At 42.3% G+C, this 22173-nt stretch overlaps 1 protein-coding gene across 5 annotated transcripts in view; it reads left to right on the forward strand.

Annotated features, from left to right (window-relative positions):
- csrnp3 (cysteine-serine-rich nuclear protein 3) overlaps nucleotides 1–22173 on the forward strand; it is an 85925-nt gene that overhangs the window by 60402 nt on the left and 3350 nt on the right. For 2 of the 5 annotated variants that reach the window (XM_029703273.1, XM_029703277.1), the window contains 3 exons: nucleotides 15603–15776; nucleotides 21253–21512; nucleotides 21761–22057. In XM_029703273.1, the coding sequence (XP_029559133.1) occupies nucleotides 15632–15776; nucleotides 21253–21512; nucleotides 21761–22057 (702 nt within the window). In that variant the 5' untranslated portion in view covers nucleotides 15603–15631. Of the gene's footprint in view, nucleotides 1–10870; nucleotides 11315–11889; nucleotides 11978–15602; nucleotides 15777–21252; nucleotides 21513–21760; nucleotides 22058–22173 lie in introns of those variants that run through there. The other 3 variants (XM_029703274.1, XM_029703276.1, XM_029703275.1) reach the window with 3 other exon arrangements.

Here is a 22173-nt window from a genome sequence, read left to right on the forward strand (position 1 = left end):
AAGGAACTTCGACTATAACCTCAGGAACAAAAAACGTTGTCCCTAATTGAAACGATAACAAAGCAACACCCCACCGCTGTTTTGGTAAAAAACTGAGGGAAGGGCCTGGCGCGGTTGTATAAGTTGGTTAACGAACTTAATCAACCGCGCGCATGTGTCAACTGCACTGTGATCTTTTAAGGCTGTAACATCTGTAACACATTACCATATACAATCTCATAGTTCAGAAAACTTTGGCCCTGTTTTGCGCTTTTAGGGTTATGAAGGCTGTAACATCTGTAACTAATAAACGTATACAATGTCCAGAGTTCAGCAAACTCACTCAGCCTAGTTATTACAAATTAGTACAAATAATAAAAACCTACGTTTGAACTCTGCCTCACTGAGCCTATGTACCCTGAAACCCCTCCTAGCTCTGGTCTGTGGTAGTGGCCTCTCCCCAGGCTTTGCTACACAGGGATATTCAACAATATTCTTATGGGGGCCAAAATGTGTTTGTTTGTCACACTGCCTTGTAATGTGTCCTGTGCGGCTTGTGAGTATCGTAAAGGGAAACAGAAGGCATGTAAATGCTCCACAGTCTCAGCTTTCAGGCATGGGGTCATAATAGCTGGCAAAGTACCAGGATGTTGGTTTGAATTAGAATTTAGAGAACTGAATTTGAAAACCGAACCTGAACGGATTAGAGAAGTTGAATGTATAAAAGTTTGCTCAACTTGAAATGATGATTAAACTTCATACACAGACCAAGAATGCAATATCTACCATATTGAAACTTAATACAGAAATATTTCATTAGAATATTTAATTAAATAGAAATTACATTTTACAACTGAATTCAATATTCATTTCATTATTTAAATAGAAATTCAATTTCTGAATTCAGTTATTCAATTTGTACATTACCAATGCAACATCTTAATAACATTTTTTTAATGGAAATACAAATACAATTTATGCTGGCACAAAAATCACTCCATAGAAGTAGACCAAGATGTCATACCCTCCAAGTTTTTGTTTAAGTTGTTGGGAAAGTGGTCATTGTGGCTGATTTGTGTCAAAAGTTAGAATGTTTACAGTGAGTAGAATGTTGGTAGTCATGGGAGTTTTCAACAATGGAAGCTTTAGAATGTGGAAGAAATCCGATTTCCTTCAGTCGAATGCCCGAAGCGTCCTCTAGTGGCCTCATGGGTGGAATGTTATTCATATTTTTCATAATTTCATAATTAATAAACATACATTTTTTCAAACGCAGAAAATCCAGTGTTTTTATGTCAAACGTTTTTATGTCAAACGTTTTTGTAATATTTCAGTCTTCTGTGATGTTTATAAAATGTAAATATTTGGATGCAAACTCAAAATTGAATACATTTCAACTCTATATTTAACATGGTACAGATGTCTTATTTTTTTAAACTCATATCCATGTGTGAGGTGTATACTTTTGTTTCAAAGTAGATTTGTTTAAGACTACTAAGAAACACACTGTGACCCTGATTTAGCCAACTGAAGTAAAAGGTTAAACGGTTCAAGACTTACTTTTGGTGTGATGTTTTATGCTAATTTATGCACATGTGAATTTGAAGTTGGGAAAGTGGTCAAAGTAACTGATTTGTGTAATAAGTTACATTGTTTACAGTGAATAGAATGTTGGGTGTGATGAACGCTGAAGAAATCCCTTTTTAATCTTGAAAAAAAAAATATTCACCTTTATTTAACCAAGTTCTCATTTGCAATTGCGACCTGGCCAAGAAAAAGCAAAGTAGTGCGACAAAAACAACAATACAGAATTACACAAAAACAAACGTACTGTCAATGGTGTGCGTACTGGGAGCGGAATCAGGTGCAGGAGAGCAGAGAGTTGTGAACAGCCGCACACTTTATTTAGGCAGGAGAAACCAACAGACGAACACCACTGCGTCTAAACCTCCAGCCAATTTGCAAAAGTACAAAACACGCAAACAGTCACAATAATTATGTTCAAACAAATAAACATACCTCGTGACAAAACACGGAAATATACAAACACCAGTCTGGCGGTCAAAATTGACACGTAACACAAAACAATTTCACACAAAGACACGAGGGGGAACAGAGGAATAAATACATGTAGTGTAATTGGGGAATGAAAACCAGGTGTGCAGGGAACAAGACAAAACAAATGGATACATGAAAAATTGAGCGGTGATGGCTAGAAAGCCGGTGACGTCGACCGCCGCCCGAACAAGGAGAGGAGCTGACTTCGGCGGAAGTCGTGACACGTACAGTCAATAACACAAAAGAAAAGAAAAATAGAAAAATCTAGTACAGTGAGTGCAAATGTAGAAGAGTAGGGAGGTAGGGAATAAATAGGCCCTAAAGGTGAAAATAATTACAATTTAGCATTAATACTGGAGTGATAGATGTGCAGATGATGATGTCCAAGTAGAGATACTGGGGTGAAAAAGAGCAAGAGGGTAAGTAATAATATGTGGACGAGGTAGTCGGGTGTGCTATTTACAGATTGGCTGTGTACAGATACAGTGTTCGGTAAGCTGCTAAGACAGCTGATGCTTAAAGTTAGAGAGGGATATATAAGACTCCAGCTTCAGAGATTTTTGCAATTCGTTCCAGTCATTGGCAAGAAAGGCGGCCAAAGAAAGTGTTGGCTTTGGGGATGACCAGTGCAATATACCTGCTGGAGTCCATGCTACGGCTGGGTGTTGCTATGGTGACCAGTGAACTGAGCTAAGGTGAGGCTTTACCTAGCAAAGACTTATAGATGACCTGGAGCCAGTGGGTTTGGTGACGGATATGTAGTGAGGGCCAGCCAACGAGAGCATACAGGTTGCAGTGGTGGGTAGTATATGGGGCATTGGTGATAAAACGGATGGCACTGTGATAGACCACATCCAGTTTGCTGAGTAGAGTGTTAGGGGCTATTTTGTAAATGACATCGCCGAAGTCAAGGATCGGTAGAATAGTCAGTTTTACAAGGGTACGTTTGGCGGCATGAGTGAAGGAGACTTTGTTGCGAAATAGGAAGCCGATTCTAGATTTAATTTTGGATTGGAGATGCTTAATGTGAGTCTGGAAGGATAGTTTACAGTCTAGCCAGACACCTAGGTATTTGTAGTTGTCCACATATTCTAGGTCAGAACTGTCCAGAGTATTGATGCTTGTCGGGTGGGAGGGTGCGGGCAGCAATCGGTTGAAGAGCATGCACTTAGTTTTATTAGCATTTAAAAGCAGTTGGAGGCCACGGAGGAGTGTTGTATGGCGTTGACGCTCGTTTGGAGGTTTGTTAGCACAGTGTCCAAGAAGGGCCAGATGTATACAGAATGGTGTCGTCTGCGTAGAGGGGGATCAGAGAATCACCAGCAGCAAGAGCGATATCATTGATATATACAGAGAAAAGAGTCAACGCGAGAATTGAACCCTGTGGCACCCCCATAGAGACCTGACCAGAGGTCCGGACAACAGGCCCTCCAATTTGACACTGAGCTCTATCTGAGAAGTAGTTGGTGACCCAGGCGAGGCAGTCATATGAGAAGCCAAGGCTATTGAGTCTGCCGATAAGAATGCGGTGATTGACAGAGTTGAAAACCTTGGCCAGGTCGTTGAAGACAGCTGCACAGTACTGTCTTTTATCGATGGCCGTTTAGGACATTTGGCGTGGCTGAGGTGCACCCATGACCAGCTCGGAAACCCGATTACATAGTGGAGAATGTACGGTGGGATTCGAAATGGTCGGTGATCTGTTTATTAACTTGGCTTTCGAAGATTTTAGGAAGGCAGGGCAGGATGGATATAGGTCTGTAACAGTTTGGTCTAGAGTGTCTCCCCCTTTGAAGAGGGGGATGACTGTGACAGCTTTCCAATCTTTGGGGATCTCAGACGATACGAAAGAGAGGTTGAATAGGTTAGTAATAGGGGTTGCAACAATTTCGGCAGATCATTTTAAAAAGAGAGGGTCCAGATTGTCTAGCCCAGCTGATTTGTAGGGATCCAGATTTTGAAGTTCTTTCAGAACATCAGCTGTCTGGATTTGGGTGAAGGAGAAGCAGGTGGGGGTTTGGGCAAGTTGCTGCAGGGGGTGCTGAGATGTTGGCCAGGCTAGGGGTAGCCAGGTGGAAAGCATGGCCAGCTGTGGAAAAATGCTTATTGAAATGATTGATTATCGTAGATTTATCAGTGGTGACAGTGTTTCCTATTCCCAGTGCAGTGGGCAGCTGGGAGGAGGTGCTCTTATTCTCCATGGACTTTACAGTGTCCCAAAACTTTTTGGAATTAGTGCTACAGGAAGCAAATTTCTGTTTTGAAAAGCTAGCCTTAGCTTTCCTGATTGACTGAGTATATTGGTTTCTGACTTCTCTGAAAAGTTGTATATCGCGGGGGCTATTCGATGCTAATGCAGAACGCCACAGGATGTTTTTGTGCTGGTCAAGGGCAGTCAAGTCTGGGGTGAACCAAGGGCTATATCTGTTCTTAGTTCAACATTTTTTGAATTGGGCAGGCTTATTTAATATGGAGAGGAAAGCACTTTTGAAGCGCAACCAGGCATCCTCTACTGAAGGGATGAGGTGAATATCCTTCCAGGATACCCGGGCCAGGTCGATTAGAAAGGCCTGCTCACAGAAGTGTTTTAGGGAGCGTTTGACAGTGATGAGGGGTGGTCGTTTGACCGCGGACCCAGTACGCACGCAGGCAATGAGGCAGTGATCACTGAGATCCTGGTTGAAGACAGCAGAGGTGTATTTAGAGGACAGGTTGGTTTGGATGATATCAAAGAGGGTGTCCATGGTTACAGATTTAGGGTTGTACCTGGTAGGTTCCTTGATGATTTGTGTGAGATTGAGGGCATCTAGCTTAGATTGTAGGATGGCCAGGGTGTTAAGCATGTCCCAGTTTAGGTCACCAAACAGCACGAGCTCTGAAGATAGATGGGGGCAATCAATTCACATATGGTGTCCAGGGCACAGCTGGGGGCCGAGGGGGGTCTATAACAAGCGGCAACAGTGAAAGACTTGTTTCTGGAAAGGTGGATTTTTAAAAGTAGAAGCTCAAATTGTTTGGGCACAGACCTGGATAGTATGACTGATCTCTGCAGTAGATTGCAACTCCACCCCCTTTGGCAGTTCTATCTTGTCGCAAAATGTTATAGTTAGCCAGGATTCAGACACGGCTAGGACATCCAGGTTGGTGGAGTGTGCTAAAGCAGTGAATAAAACAAATGAGAGTGCCTGGGGAATGGGAGTGATGCCGGGGGCTGCAGGGCCTGGGTTAACCTCTACATCACCAGAGGAACAAAGGAGGAGTAGGATAAGAGTACGGCTAAAGGCTATAAGAACTGGTCGTCTAGTGCGTTCGGAACAGAGAGTAAAACGAGCAGGTTTCTGGGCGCAGAAGAATAGATTCAAGACATAATGTACAGACAAGGGTATGGTAGGATGTGAGTACAGTGGAGGTAAGCCTAGGCATTGAGTGACGATGAGAGGTTTTGTCTCTAGAGGCACCATTTAAGCCAGGTGCGGTCACCGTATGTGTGGGGAGTGGAACATAAGGGCTAGCTAAGGCATATTGAGCAGGGCTGGAGGCTCTACTGTGAAATAAGGCAAAAATTACTAACCAAAACAGCAATGGACAAGGCATATTGACATTAGGGAGAGGCATGTGTAGCTGAGTGATCATAGGGTCCAGTGAGTAGCTAGACGAGCTGGAGGCACGGCGATTCAGACAGCGAGCAGGCCAGGCCATGAAAGTGGATGGAGGACAAAAAGTTAAATAGTTTAAAAAGTATACAAGCACACTCTTCCAGACCAGTCTACACTTCAAAAGTTTGAATGGCATCTCTATCTTAAATGTTGTAAGAGGAGTAGCGTTGTAAAGAATAATAATACGTAGATGGTAATTGTACATGATGTACAATTGGTGGGACTTGCTTTAACTCTTTAAAAGTATTTTTGTGGTAGTGGTAAAAGTTTAAATGTCGTAAAATTGGTCCGATTACTTTGATAGACTACTATATCAACCATATTACTTTGGATTGTGAGTCAGTTAGATCACAAAAATGTCTAAACCACAGTTGTTGCGTGTGAAAACGAAAGACATAAGACAAAGTGATCTTCTGTCATAAAATGGGAAGAAAGGTGAGGATCATGTGGACAACACTCTTAGGAAAGCAAAGCAACTCTCAATCAAGCTGTGGGTTTCACAATTGACTTTTGTAAAACGTTCAGTGTAAATTAAGTTTGATTTCAGTTGAATGATGTAAAGATTTAAAAGTTTTAGGCTATTGAATGTAGACCTACTGATAGCTAGCTGTTGTATGTAATAAATACACTCTTCAGGCTAACAGTGATCACTGAAAAGTACATTTCCTGAAGAAAATGTGGTGTGTTTGCTAGCATGTTTTAAACTATGTATGGTTTTGAAATACATTATAATAGTGGTAGTTTTTGCTGTGGTAATGGTGGTGACTGTTTATAGTTGAAAAAGTAGGTAGATGAAAAGTTTGGACAGCCTGAACATAGAGTTGGTGCTGGTGTATCCAGCTTGAACGATTCAAGGGTTACTTTTGGCGAGTTTTATATTATGCAAATGTATATCGTTTTAGTCTGAAAAAAAACATACAATTTGAAGTTAGGATAGCCTGAACATGTGAATGTTGGTTTGGTGTCTAACTTCAATGCTTCAATAATTATTGTTGGTGAGTTATTTTGTGCACATTTACAGTGCCTTCAGAAAGTACCCATACCCCTTGACTTAATCCACATTTTGTTGTGTTACAGCCTAAATTCAACATTTAAAAAAAAAAATCTTACCCATCTACACACAATACCCCGTAATGACAGTGAAAACATGAATTACAGAAACATCTAATTTCCATAAGTATTCACACCCCTAAATCAATACTTTGCAGAAGCTCCTTTGACAGAGATTACAGCTGTGAGTCTTCAGGGTAAGTCTCTAAGAGCTTTTCTCACCTTGATTGTGCAACAGTTTGTCATCGATATCCTTGGTAGCAGGAAAGGGACAGAGTCAAGTGCAGGAGACTGAGGTCCGTTAACACAGATGTTTTATTAAACACTGTATAAATAAGGTAGCCACAAGGCAGGGTGCGCAAAACACACGATAGGAGAACAACTCCAAAATTCTAAACGCACGGGGCGCAGCCCGGCAATCCCAATGTATGATCCAAAGTACGCTGCGTGGTAAAAGGCAGCGCAAAATACCAACTGCTACTCACACATGAAATGAAATAATCCCGCACAAATTCCCAAACAAAAAAGACAAACTAAATACCCCCCCACTAAATGACTAACAAGGAACAGGTGCTGACCTAGACAGACAAAACCAAAAGACACAGAAACATAGATCGGTGGCAGCTAGTAGGCCGGCGACGACGACCGCCGAGCACTGCCCGACCGGGAAGGGCGCCACCTTCTGTGGACACTGTGACACAGTTGCCCATTATACTTTTCAAAAATTATTCAAGCTCTGTCATATTGGTTGTTGATTATTGCTAGACAACCATTTCCAGGTCTTGCCATAGATTTTCAAGTAGATTTAAGTCAAAACTGTAACTCGGCCACTCAGGAACATTCACTAGTGTAGATTTGGCCTTGTGTTTTAGGTTATTGTCCTGCTGAAAGATGATTTCATCTCCCAGTGTCTGGTGAAAAGCAGACTGATCCAAGTTTTCCTCTAGGATTCTGCCTGTGCTTAGCTCCATTCCGCTTCATTTTTATCCTGAAAAACTCCCCAGTTCTTTACGATTACAAGCATACCCATAACATGATGCAGCCACCACAATGCTAGAAAATATGGGGATTGGTACTCAGTAGTGTGTTGTATTGGATAACCACAAACATAACACCTTGTATTCAGGAAAAAAGGTGAATTGCTTTACCCCATCTTTTGCAGTAATTTAGTGCCTTGTTGAAAACAGGGTGCATATTTTGGAAGATTTTTATTCTGTATCATCTTCCTTCTTTTCACTGTCAGTTAGGTTAGTATTGTGGAATAACTAGAATGTTGTTGATCCGTCATCAGTTTTCTCCTATCATAGTCATTCAACTCTGTAACTGTTTTACAGTCACCATAGGCCTCATGGTGAAATCCCTGAGCGGTTTCCTTCCTCTCCTGCAACTGAGTTAGGAAGGACAACTGTATCTTTGTAGTGACTGGGTGTATTGATCCACCATCCAAAGTGTAATTAATAACTTCCCCATGCTCAAATGGATATTCAATGTCTGCTTTTTATATCTACCAATAGGTTCCTTTTTTGCGAGTCTTTAGAGTACCTACCTGGTCTTTGTGGTTGAATCCCTATTTGAAAGTCACTGCTCGACTGAGAGACCTTATGTGTAGGGTACAGATATGAGGTAGTCATTCAAAAATCATGTTAAAGACTATTATTGCACACAGATTGAGTCCATGCAACTTATTATGTGACTTGTTAAGTACATTTTCACTCCTGAACTTATTTAGGCTTGCCATAACAAAGGGGTTAAATATATGTATTGATTTATTGACTCAAGCTGCCATTTCAGCTTTTCAATTGTTATTAATTTACACCAAAAAACCTGGGGAAAAAAGTCAAGGGTGTTTGTCAGACCTCTTCACTTTTCCCATATTTTGTTGCGTTACAGCCTTATTCTAAAATTGATTGAATTGTTTTTTCCCCTCATCAATCTACACACAATATCCCAATATAATGACAAACCAAAAACAGGTTTTTAGAATTTAAAAAAATGTATTAAAAATAAAAAACTGAAATAAGACATTTATATAATTATTTAGACCCTTTACTCAGTACTTTGTTGAAGCACCTTTGGCAGTGATTACAGCCTCGAGTCTTCTTGGGTATGACACTACAAGCTTGGCACAGTTGTATTTGGGGAGTTTCTCCCATTCTTCTCTGCAGATCCTCTCGAGGTCTGTCAGGTTGCATGGGGAGTGTCTCTCCAGAGATGTTTGATCGGGTTCTGGTTGGGCCACACCCCTGTGTCAATCTAAGTAATATAGATTGACGCAGGGGTGTCAATCATTCAGTTTAAGCTAGACATCTGTTTTGCATGGGCTCAGTCCACTGCATCCGCCTATGGCCGGCCTTCCGCATCTGCAGTGGAAGGTGGCCGAGCTACAGCGATGTTTGTCAGACCAGGAGACATCCCGAAAATCGGTCTTCTCACAAAAACGTCTGAATGGTTTGGCCTACAAACTAATATTACCCAACTGTGGAAAGGGGAGACTCACGAATATGATGGTGTTCTCTGTTTTGCTCTACAAGTGTCACAGCACTCATCTGAAGGTAATCCATACAAATTAATGGAAGTATGGTGTTAGTTTTGTGCCAACAAAAATACGTTGTTAAATATGTCTCCAAAAAAACGAAAATATTTCCTGAGCGTTCTAATATATCCTAGATATAGGACAGACACTTCAAAACCTTATTCCTTATGATACATTTTTTTGCCATTTATGAATGTGTTATTCAATGTGTTTCTACGGCTATAGTAGAACATGCCAAATTTTGTATATTTGTTATTTGAAAATCAATGTATATACCTAAACGGCTTACAATTTTAGAGTTTTTTTTAGCTAACCTTCCGTCTTATGTAACCACAACAAACGTAAACATGTCATACCAATTTGAGTGTCCCAGATTTACATTTACTAGTCTATGAGACCAGGCTGCTGTCAAGGGAAAGTTCAGTATGTTCAGTGAGGACACTCACACGCAGCAGACTGCCCCTGCCTGAGAGGGATGACAGCTTTGTTTTAATGGTTTATCAATAAAACAATGTTATCCCGTAACACATAACATGACACTATCAAAAAACATGCTTCTCACACTGTAACCGCCCACTAAACATAGGCATTCGCCAGAGGCACTGGGGATTTACATTATGCACTGTGTATTAGCCCCTCGCACAAAGTCTTACATGTCTTCATCTTGGAATACACATTTTGTGGGCAGAGGAGTAAATAGAATATATTTGTGTGTGTATTGTAGTGCATTTATTGACATTTGGTGTAACTCTGTCTCTGTATGTTTGCCTTTTGTCTTTAATCAGCCATAGTGCTTGTAGCTCCTAACAGCACTGCTCCAGTGTTGATTTTATTTCCTGTCTGACTATAAAGCAGTAGATTAAGCCAAAGCTGTAGGAGGAAGTGCAGTGCTTCTAATGTTGAATCATTCTCCGATTGCGTGTAAGAATGATATCATCCCCCTCACTCCACAAGCCACAGCCACACTAAACAGGACTTCCTTGGATAGGAAGTGCTTCTGCTATATCACTTCACATGGGGACAACTATTACAAAGGTAGATGGGCTCCTCTCTGCGGGTGATATAGTGTAGTATTTCACTGTGATGTGAGATCCTTATATTATTACTGTGATGGTTTGGATATTTAGTTGGTTTTGGGGCCAGTAAACTTTTGGCATAATTAGCTTGTATGGGGTAGGCTAATTCCCATTTGTCTGAGGTATACATACATTTTCAATGATTCGAAGACCTTTTACAATAAGCACAAATAATGCTCTTTTGCTGGATTTGTCACTTTCTGGAGATTTTACTTCTAATCTCAATGTTGTGAGCCATGCAATGGTTCATCCTGTGATTTTAAGCATTGTGCCCATTCATCTTACTGGGTTATTGAGCCTGGAATCAAATGTTTTTCTTCCGCTCCCTGCCCCCTCTCTCTTTATTCTCTCGCTCACTCTCTCGCGCTACCTCTCTTCCCCTCCCCTTCACCATACCCTCCCCCTCTGCATCTCTCTTACCCCCCCTCCTCTCCCTCTGTCTTTCCCTCCCTCCCAGGCTCATGCTGGTAAAAAAAAAAAACTATCTGCAGACAGCAGGAGCACAGGCACGCCTGACTCTCTCTCAGACATCCCACCCATGTGATCTCACAGGCTTCCTCCCTCCACTCCAGTTAGGATCCAGCCTTTCAGCCGGCAGCAGCTAATGAGTCTTTGTGTGGCTAGGGTGAGTAAGACAGAGAGGGGGAAGTAGAGAGGAAGGGATAGGGAGAGTTAAAGAGAGAGTGCCTATCTTCATTTAACAATAAACATATGGTACCGGCAGTGGCAGTCAGGGCTGGGAAATGTATAAGTCTCTCTGTGTCTCTCCCTATCTCTCCCTCTCAGCCGGCACTCGTGCCCTCAGAGTAGCAGGGTCGCAGCAAGTCAGTGGACTCAAGCAAAATGGGAGCCCTTCATCTATCATGTTTCACCTCTTTTTGAGTGCTTCATTTAGATTTTGCTCCCAAGTCTCACTGTGAGAAGGGTGTCAAAGGAGTCGGAAAACACGCCAGTGGACACAGGTCAGTCGTTTCTACCAGGGTTGGCGCAAAGTTCACCCTTATGTATTCTTTTGCAGGACCTGATGTGTCATGACTTGCTACAGATGCTGTGGGCTTGTTAGTATTACTTGGGACGAGAGCTTTCACAGTGTCTCTCTCCATATAGCAGATCTGCAGTGCGAGTCTTGTGTGTCACCTCTGTGTATGGTGATTTGCGAACCTTATGAATGGGGAAAACATTGTCCGTTTGATTCAGAATATGAGTGTGCCACCGCGGGCTGTGGATACAGTTCCTAAAGGAATACAGTTGGTTTGTACAGTGCATGTGTGTGCGCTCAGTGAAGCCAGCACAGGGAGGGGCTTTGCAAGCAGGCTTTTGCTGCATTATTTCTCCAAGCATTTTCTCATGCACCGTGGTGTATTCACAGCCTTGGTTAGTTAGAACACAACATTGGAGGAGACAAAGAAAGAACTGCATGATGTAGAGGAGGAACGAGCGCTGTTCTCTGGCTTGTGCCGTTAGAAGTGGAGTCTGCTTACATCAACCACTGTGTTACAATACAGATGATGCTACCCTGTCTGGATGGATCTATTTTGGGATAGCTACAGTGTGAAATAAGACATCATGATCCTTGTTCATACCGAAAATTCTATTTGTGTGCCTTTGGATTCTGTGTGAAGTTTGTAATCGGATATTTATCTTGTAATATTCTTAATTTGTGGGATTTCCTCAAAAATGATTATCCTCAACCTGTATTGTATTCATGTGTTTTCAGATGTGGTGCTGCGGTGACATTTATGTTTCACAGACATAGAGGGCTGGAGGAGTATCACTGTGAAAGCACTATTTGTGCTAGTATATTAGCATTTCCATGGAAACCACTTTGTCTATCAAAGACTGGTGCAGCATCCGCTGAGGGCTAAGAATACGAATGATTTTCAGCAATGGGGAACTACTTAAAATAATGACAAAATAGACTTACTTACATTGTATGGGCCATCCCATTTGTAAAATGGAACTCAAATGTCCGTACTATTTTGTATTTTTTTCCTGAATTACATGGAGCATTGTCCAACTTCCCAGTTCCCAGTTGGACACCTGTAGAAAAAGAGGTATTAACCCTCTTATACCTTTTTACATTACCTCCATTGGTTATAGTCTACATAAATAGGCTCCGTAGGTTACAGGAAGCTCCTCAATGTCCTTGACATTTATGGTGTATCAGTTTCACACCGAATGACCCAAAAGGTGGATAAAAGTATTTTACATTTTTCAATTATCTTAGCATTCAGGCAGTCTTTGATAGTTGCGTTATCTGTGCACCCTTTGATGCTAAATGATAAGGTCCAGTGACCATTCTAGACTGATTTAATATTTCATGAATAGAAATGCTGATTTTGGATCAAAGTATGTAGAGTTTGTTGTGATCCATTAAAGTGACAATGGAAAAGAATGATTGGCATCAACAGTATGAGTTGCCTACTGTACATGCAGCGGGTGCCTCACATTGATGCCTCACATTGGACATTGCACAGTGCAAAGGCACTGTAGTCGACGTTGAATCTCCTCCAGGTGCAAGCAGGCCTATGTCATAGTAACTACCACACATGGTCAAAATCAAATGTAAAAGTTGATTTAATGTACAATTTTAAGGCAGCCATCTGCAATAGGATTGTGAGTTTGCTTAACATTTTGGCATATAGATGAACAAACATACATTCTTAAGTTAAATTGCATGTTCACTCAACTTTGAATTATAGGTTGAGTGAAAAATGAACAATTTAACCTGAGAATTTATTCTACCTTTAATTATTACATATATCATAAGGCCTTTCTTTGAGGGCCTAGTTGAAACTCCTCATTAACAGGCCATATCAAGACTGCAAGTGCCATTATGCTGGCTTGCAAAGGGATGCGTAATTCCTATTGGAATCCAGCCAGAGTGAGGATATCTAACAATTTGAACTTCTAATCACCCACAACCTGCATTGAGTATGACTGCTAGGGTAGGGAAGGTTGATTATTGAGACGACCTAAGTCATATAAACTGGTACAGCCATCTCAGTAACGGGTGCAAAAAGTCCAACTACTAACAGATTGGATTAGTTTAGAAAAATGTATTTTATTTATGTTAGTGTAGCATAAGATATTAATCAACCAATCAATGTACATGAAAAAACACAGATATTGAAACAAACAATTCTGAAAATCAACCTGCAATAGAGCATGCTGGGAAATATGATAATGATGGGTATGACTTTTAGTGGATTTAAGCAAACATACATTTGTAATTTGACTCGTCAAGCTTGTTCAAATTCAGCTCACTTCGAGCTGAGTTTGTTGATTCAACGTACAATTGTAAGGCAACCAGCTGCAATATGATTGTGAATTTTGTCAATATTTGGGAATATAGCTGAACCAACAGCAGTGTTGCCTTCCAAAGGCAAACATGAATTTGTAATTCGACTCAACAAGTTTTTATACATTCAGCTCAAATTGAGCAAAGTTTTTTGAGTGAACAAACGTTCACACATTACCTCAATGTCTTGTCCTTCTTAAGTCTTGTTTCTTTATTTCCGTGTCGAAAACAAAGAGGAGTCGGAGAGAGAACCTGCCAGTCATGCTTCTCTAGCTTTGCTGTCTATCTGTATGATAATGGTCTTGGATGGGTTTTAGAAGATAACTTCCCAAGTCATGTAGTAAGAGAAACAAAAGCCAGACTCTTGTTGTCACATATAACGTTACGTTGTCATCATGTTGAGGGACATACATTTATTAGACAAAATGCAATTACGATTGTTTGTGTAATAACGCATAGATTTATTGATGTCTAAAATGACATTATTCATATCAAAATAATTGCTACTAGATTACTGATGCAGACAATGAATGGCTGAAGACCAAGTGATGTAACATGATTTGTGGAGGGAAGGTATAGCAAGTTCAAGAAAAACAATGTTTGACAGTTACAAAGTAAGACTTCTTAAAGTCAGTAGCCTAATTTGACACTTAATATCTGTGTAGTTGACTGATGAGCCTGCTCTTGTTTTGATTGGTTTAATTGCACCATCAGTCAGAGTTTAATGGCTGTCACTGGTGGCTGCTCTCCACTGGCCTCTCGTGTAGTGGTCTGCTGTGTAGTGGCATTGGGGAGGATGAGGGACTCAGAAAGGGGTTGTATCCCGAATGGCTCCCTATTCCTAATGGCACCCTATTCCCTATCTAGTGCACTACTTTTAACAAGATCCCTACTATATAGGGAATAGGGTGCCATTTCGGACGCAACCAGGGTCTTTCCTCAGTCTCTGTGACACTGACAGCTAGCTAAACTCTCAGGTTCCTTTATTCAGCCAATAGCACTTTACAGCCCTCTGGGTGCTCCTCCTGGTCCACTGGAAAATGTTCACTTTCTTTTATAGAAGGTATAACCGTGTCACTCCTAATTTCCCCCTAAATACTACAAGTCATGCTTCAGATTGGAACCCCTCTAAGGAAGAGCACTGAATGTGCAACGTTAACCATTTCACAAATCACTATTTGATTTTACATGCATGCATCTTATGCGCACACACCCACACACATTCACGTGCGCATGCACATGCACACACCCACACACATTCAGTTTTTACAGGCATATTTAAATTCACTGCATATCCCAGAATAAGTCAAGCTGTAGTCAGGCTTTTTTAATTTCCCCTAAAATGTAATTAATACATTTTGAAGCCAGTGGATAATTTTAATCAGTAGCCGGCTGGATGCATTCATTGTGCTTCTGAGGTGCAACAGCAATTAAGTACAGTCACATAATGTTTTTAATTTTTCATATGGTGCTGTGGCCGGATACTAAAAGCCTGCTTTGGGCATTAACGTCTCATTTCATTTTCACCCCATGTTGTTCTTTTGTGATAACATTTTTATTGAGTTGAACAACAGTCAGGCAGTGTTTTTATGAACACCATCACGAGAACAGGGCAGAAGAAACAATCTCAGTCCAGTGTCCTTCTTCTGTGGTCACTCAATCAAAGACAGCAGAATGAACTTACTGAGAGGTAGACGTAGCATGCAATTCGCAGCCTTTGCCACGCATCCAAGCCCCTTTGTGGCAAGGTGATCAATTGCCTGGGGACCATCAGGGAGGTGTGTGTGTGGGGGGGGGGGGGGGAGGGGGGGGAAGCTGGGCAGCAGCTGGGGGTGTTGTGTTCTGTGACTCACTGCTAATTGACTGTGTTGAGGAGTACTGCCCAGACCGGCGGGGCCTAAGCCGGGCATTAAATCATGTGTTACCTTCCTTCCCTGTTGACGTTGCAGGTGCAGCGGCGGAGACGGAGAGGAGAGTCATGAGCGGAATACTTAAGAGGAGGTTTGAGGAGGTGTCCTCCTCTCCGTGCTCCTCGTTGCGGGAGTCTGATTACGAGGTCTCCTGCAGCGAGAGCGGGGACAGCAGCGACAGTGTCAACCCCTCGGCCTCGGGCACCTTCACCCGTGAGTCACCTGGCTCCCACACACACATGCACATACACACACACTGCTCTCTCACCCTGCAGTCAACGTAACACTCAAAACACTACAAACACTCATTGATATGCTCAACACTGACACAGTGTCGAAAGAACGAATAAATAGCTACATTCGTTGTTCATATTGTACATTAGTGAAGGAGACATTAGTTTTTTAATGAAGCATGTGTCATTCTGATGTTACTAATCCATCATAATGTTGCTTTTGTAATGGATGTTGAGTGTGTTAGGAAACATATTGTCAATAATAACTTGTGATGACTGATATTCTGAGTTCTGAAGCCAAAACCAACCCATGGCCAGTAGGAATATAATTCCGATAACACAGTTGAAGTGGAAAGAAAAAAAGCTGGATTAATCTGTGCACTTTAACCCTGAAAGCGGCAACATATTTTTATCGCAAAGGGGGGGGGTCCATTTTGACCCCAAACTGGTAATGATTGCAAAGAGACACTCTCTGTCAAGCAGTAACACTTTAGATTTTATTAGGTTTTTGTAATACAAGTAAATGGTTTAATTTCTCAAAAATAAGCATTTATGTAAAAAAAAAATCTCACATGTATAGTCAAATTTGATGTTTGAAAGCATACGTTTTTGTATGTTTACCATGATATGAACAGATTTTGATCCATTTCATTCATAGCCACTTCTTATGAACATTTGTCATTTATTAATTCAAAGTGTGTGTTTCTGTGATACTCAGAGGCTGAGAAATTGGTGACTGAGCTAATCTGACATAACAGTAGGACCTAAGATGGCCACCAATATGGGCAATATATGAGCCTATTGATTTTTTTTATAGTGGCGGCCACGTCCCCCAGGGGCCAAATCTGGGGTGGCTCCATATCTATATATTTTCAGGGTTCATACTGTACACTATATATACAAAAGTATGTGGACACCCCTTAAAATTAGTGGATTCGGCTATTTCAGCCACACCCGTTGCTGACATGTGTATAAAATCGAGCACATATCCATGCAATCTCCATAGACAGAAATTGGCAGTAGAATGGCCTTACTGAAGAGCTCAGTGACTTTCAACGTGGGACCGTCATAGGATGCCACCTAAGTCCTGACCTCAACTCCATCGATCACCATTGGGATGTATTGGAATGCCGACTGCGAGCCAGGCCTAATCGCCCAACATCAGTGCCCAACCTCACTAATGCTCTTATGGCTGAATGGAAGCAAATCCCTGCAGCAATGTTCCAACATCTAGTGGAAAGCCTTCCCAGAAGAGTGGAGGATGTTATAGCATCAAAGGGGGAACCAACTCCATATTAATGCCCATGGTTTTGGAATGAGATTTTTGACTAGCAGGTGTGCACATACTTTTGATCATGTAGTGTATGTCTACCTCTGTGCCAAATTTGGTGCTTTTATCACAAAGTGTTTTACTGAGTCCACATTTTCAGCTTAGCCTCGTACCTCTAGTATAGAAATAAGATTATTTTTCCTTCCTCCATATTAACACAGAAATCCTGGTAAATTGTTTTTTGTTGTTGTCTGAACTAGTGTCTGTGTTCTCAGCTGAGCAGCCATAGGGAGGACTGTCTAGTCTCTAGCCGTGTCTGAGCTGAACTAGTGTCTGTGTTCTCAGCTGAGCAGCCATAGGGAGGACTGTCTGGTCTCTAGCCGTGTCTGAGCTGAACTAGTGTCTGTGTTCTCAGCTGAGCAGCCATAGGGAGGACTGTCTGGTCTCTAGCCGTGTCTGAGCTGAACTAGTGTCTTTGTTCTCAGCTGAGCAGCCATAGGGAGGACTGTCTGGTCTCTAGCCGTGTCTGAGCTGAACTAGTGTCTGTGTTCTCAGCTGAGCAGCCATAGGGAGGACTGTCTGGTCTCTAGCCGTGTCTGAGCTGAACTAGTGCAGTGTCTGTGTTCTCAGCTGAGTAGCCATAGGGAGGGCTGTCTCGTCTCTAGCCATGTGCAAAGCTATTGGTGTGTCTGTCAGGCTCTCTAAGAAGCTCTCAGTCGAGTGAACCTGTTCTCTGTTCCACAGCTACTTATTGGAAAGGCTACAGCCACTTTGGCAGGAACCACTGATGGCGCCACTGATAAAAAAGAACTGTGTATTAGATTACCTGTATCTTTCTATGAGCAGATATGATGCTATTCGTAGGCAACCTACGGAAAAATTGGTGGATGGTTCCTCAGGTGACAGTTCTATGTTGTGTTTGGTGACAGATGCATACAGTAACCCTGCCCTGGTTTATTATGGATGTGAGTGACAGTGCTCCTCCGAGGGGAATGTGTATATGTGTGTGTGGACCAGTGACCAGGGTACTGTTTCCCCATGCTCCTGAGCCTTCTGTGTCAGCTGCTGCAGATAAAGACAACCAGGAGGACGCATCTCTAAGCTCTAGTCTTGCACTATGCAACACAACACATGGCTCTCCCAGCTTCTCCCCACTAAAGAGGTGCCACAAAAGGCTTGCTTCTGAGATGTACAGTAGCATTGTTTCCTGGGGAATACAGAGCAAACCTGTCTTGGGTCACGTTAGTGTTGAAGAAATAATCCAGCGCCTCTCCTCGTGTGATTGCTTTTAGTGAAGCAGCCTTGGAATTGTGAGGTCTTTGAAAAGGGCTTCATAGCCTGGTTCCTCTCTATTTTTCTTCCTAGGTTTTGGCCTTTCTAGGGAGTTTTTCCTAGCCACCGTGCTTCTACACCTGCATTGCTTGCTGTTTGGGGTTTTAGGGTGGGTTTCTGTACAGCACTTTGATATACAGTGAGGGAAAAAGGTATTTGATCCCCTGCTGATTTTGTACGTTTGCCCACTGACAAAGAAATGATCAGTCTATAATTTTAATGGTAGGTTTATTTGAACAGTGAGAGACAGACAACAAAAAAATCCAGAGAAACGCATGTCAAAAATGTTATAAAATGATTTGCATTTTAATGAGGGAAATAAGTATTTGACCACTCTGCAAAACATGACTTAGTACTTGGTGGCAAAACCCTTGTTGGCAATCACAGAGGTCAGACGTTTCTTGTAGTTGGCCACCAGGTTTTCACACATCTCAGGAGGGATTTTGTCCCAATCCTCTTTGCAGATCTTCTCCAAGTCATTAAGGTTTCGAGGCTGACGTTTGGCAACTCGAACCTTCAGCTCCCTCCACAGATTTTCTATGGGATTAAGTTCTGGAGACTGGCTAGGCCACTCCAGGACCTTAATGTGTTTCTTCTTGAGCCACTCCTTTGTTGCCTTGGCTGTGTGTTTTGGGTCATTGTCATGCTGGAATACCCATCCACGACCCATTTTCAATGCCCTGGCTGAGGGAAGGAGGTTCTCACCCAATATTTGACAGTACATGGCCCCGTCCATCGTTCCTTTGATGCGGTGAAGTTGTCCTGTCCCATTAGCAGAAAAAAAACCCCAAAGCATAATGTTTCCACCTCCATGTTTGATGGTGGGGATGGTGTTCTTGGGGTCATAGGCAGCATTCCTCCTCCTCCAAACACGGCGAGTTAAGTTGATGCCAAAGAGCTCCATTTTGGTCTCATCTGACCACAACACTTTCACCCAGTTGTCCTCTGAATCATTCAGATGTTCATTGGCAAACTTCAGATGGGCATGTACATGTGCTTTCTTGAGCAGGGGGACCTTGCAGGCGCTGCAGGATTTCAGTCCTTCACGGCGTAGTGTGTTACCAATTGTTTTCTTGGTGACTATGGTCCCAGCTGCCTTGAGATTATTGACAAGATCCTCCCGTGTAGTTCTGGGCTGATTCCTCACCATTCTCATGATCATTGCAACTCCACAAAGTAAGATCTTGCATGGAGCCCCAGGCCGAGGGAGATTGACAGTTCTTTTGTGTTTCTTCCATTTGCGAATAATCGCACCAACTGTTGTCACCTTCTCGCCAAGCTGCTTGGCGATGGTCTTGTAGCCCATTCCAGCCTTGTGTAGGTCTACAATCTTGTCCCTGACATCCTTGGAGAGCTCTTTGGTCTTGGCCATGGTGGAGAGTTTGGAATCTGATTGATTGATTGCTTCTTTGGACAGGTGTCTTTTATACAGGTAACAAACTGAGATTAGGAGCACTCCCTTTAAGAGTGTGCTCCTAATCTCAGCTCGTTACCTGTATAAAAGACACCTGGGAGCCAGAAATCTTTCTGATTGAGAGGGGGTCAAATACTTATTTCCCTCATTAAAATGCAAATCAATTTATAACATTTTTGACATTTTTTTTGACATTTTTTTGTTGTTATTCTATCTCTCACTGTTCAAATAAACCTACCATTAAAATTATAGACTGATAATTTCTTTGTCAGTGGGCAAACATACAATATCAGCTGGGGATCAAATACTTTTTTCCCTCACTGTATCAGCGGATGTAAGAAGGGCTATATAAATAAGTTTGATTTGATTTTGATTTATATATTCTCAAAGGTAAATTTTTAGACATGGTTGTAGCAACCCTAATCGAAAATGGACAAGCAATAGGAAGAAATACAGAGAAATATCCAACTATGTTAGGTATTGCAAGCTTTGAAAACAAAGACAGTCGCACACTCCGTATGTATAACCTCCCAGTAATTTATTGGGTAAAAAAACACCAACGTTTTGGCATCACTGTGCCCCTTCTTCAGGGTGCAAGTTTGAAAACCACGTGGATACCCAAAACAACATCTTATAAACCTTTTCTCAAGACAATAAAGAAAAATTCCAATCATGAAGCCAAGACTGCCATGTTAATGAAGACATTGTCCTTATGGCACAGGGTGGAGAGCTGCACCTACCAGATGGTCCCAATTTGTCCTGTTTGTCTGACCTTAAGTGACCGCTGGGAAAGCAACTACATCCAGGCCAGGAGGGGAGGGAGATTATTTATGCTCTCAGTCTTTGCTTTCCTTTTTCCCCTCCCTCCCTCCCTCCCTCCCTCCCTCTCGTAGAACTGCCCTTAAAAAGCCACAAGTAGGATCGACATGCCAAATGCCAGCGTTGGGATGATGAAACACTGCTTTACTAAACTGGGTTGAGTTAAAGCATGTCCTTGTTGTCTGAGAGCTAGCAAAACAACTCCTGAGGTTCTAGGGTCATGAAAAGTCAAATAAAAATAGGTATTCAAATCATGCAAATAGTAAGTAAGCACAGAATAGAAAAGTTGTTTATCTTGTCATAGTATGGCTACACATCTACACCATTGAGAGTGCATCACAGACAGCAAAACCATACAACACTTTCCTATGTACATGATGCAGCTTTAAATAGGTGCATTTTCTTGAATCAGTGTCCTTGTTCTTATATGCTGTAATGATGGTTAAATCTAGCTTTTTGTCATACTGGTGGTTCCACCACATGGAACTGGTTAATCTTTCATTCATGTATGAACAAATAACCCTGCTTCCCCCTGTTATTCATGTACGAGTAGGCCAGCTATCACTGCTTTTTAACGTTCCTTTCACCATCCACTTCTTCTGTTGTCATCTGGTCCTCTAGCTGATTCCATACTGAAGCGAGAGAAGCGCGCGAGGACGAGGAGGGTGCACTTTGAGAACGTGACGGTGTACTACTTCAGCCGGCGCCAGGGTTTCACCAGTGTGCCCAGTCAGGGAGGCAGTACGCTGGGCATGTCCAACAGACACAGCGGCGTCAGGCAGTTCTCCCTGGGAGAGTTTGCCCTGGAGCAGGAGAGGATCCACAGAGACATGCTCCGAGATCATCTGAAGGAGGAGAAAATCAACTCCATTAAACTCAAGGTATTAAAAGAAACGGAAGCTACTGAGCTAGTGAAATGTACTGTACACGGGGAGATGATGTCATGCATCACGATATACAGACGGTACTAGATGCACAGTTGTGTCATAGCGTATCCTTGTAGAAATCCAGAACGCGTTTTCAACGGCTAACTCTGTATCCTCTTTTGAGATGCAGCATGTCATTTGTTTCGGCTGGCTGCTTACTCTTCAAACCGGAGTGAATTTGATCCCCTCTGGTTCGTTTTCAGCTGACTAAGAACGGTACAGTGGAGTCGGAGGAGGCCAACACGCTCACGGCTGAGGACATCTCTGACGATGACATTGATCTGGAAAACACGGAGGTGGACGAGTACTTCTTCCTCCAGCCCCTCACCACGAAGAAGCGCCGGGCTCTGCTGCGGACCTCGGGGGTGAAGAAAATTGACGTGGAGGAGAAGCACGAGCTGCGGGCCATCCGGTTGTCCAGGGAAGACTGTGGCTGCGACTGCAGAGTGTTCTGTGACCCAGAGACATGTGCGTGCAGCGTAGCAGGAATCAAATGCCAGGTAAATCTCTGGGTGGTCTGACCCAGACATACTGACAGTGATGTATCATTAAGTGATCAAATATTTTAGACGCTGTAGATGAAAGCACTATATTATTGAAAAAGCATTGTATAATT

This window comes from Salmo trutta, chromosome 20 (assembly GCF_901001165.1).
Source record: "Salmo trutta chromosome 20, fSalTru1.1, whole genome shotgun sequence".
Taxonomy (NCBI): Eukaryota; Metazoa; Chordata; class Actinopteri; order Salmoniformes; family Salmonidae; genus Salmo; species Salmo trutta.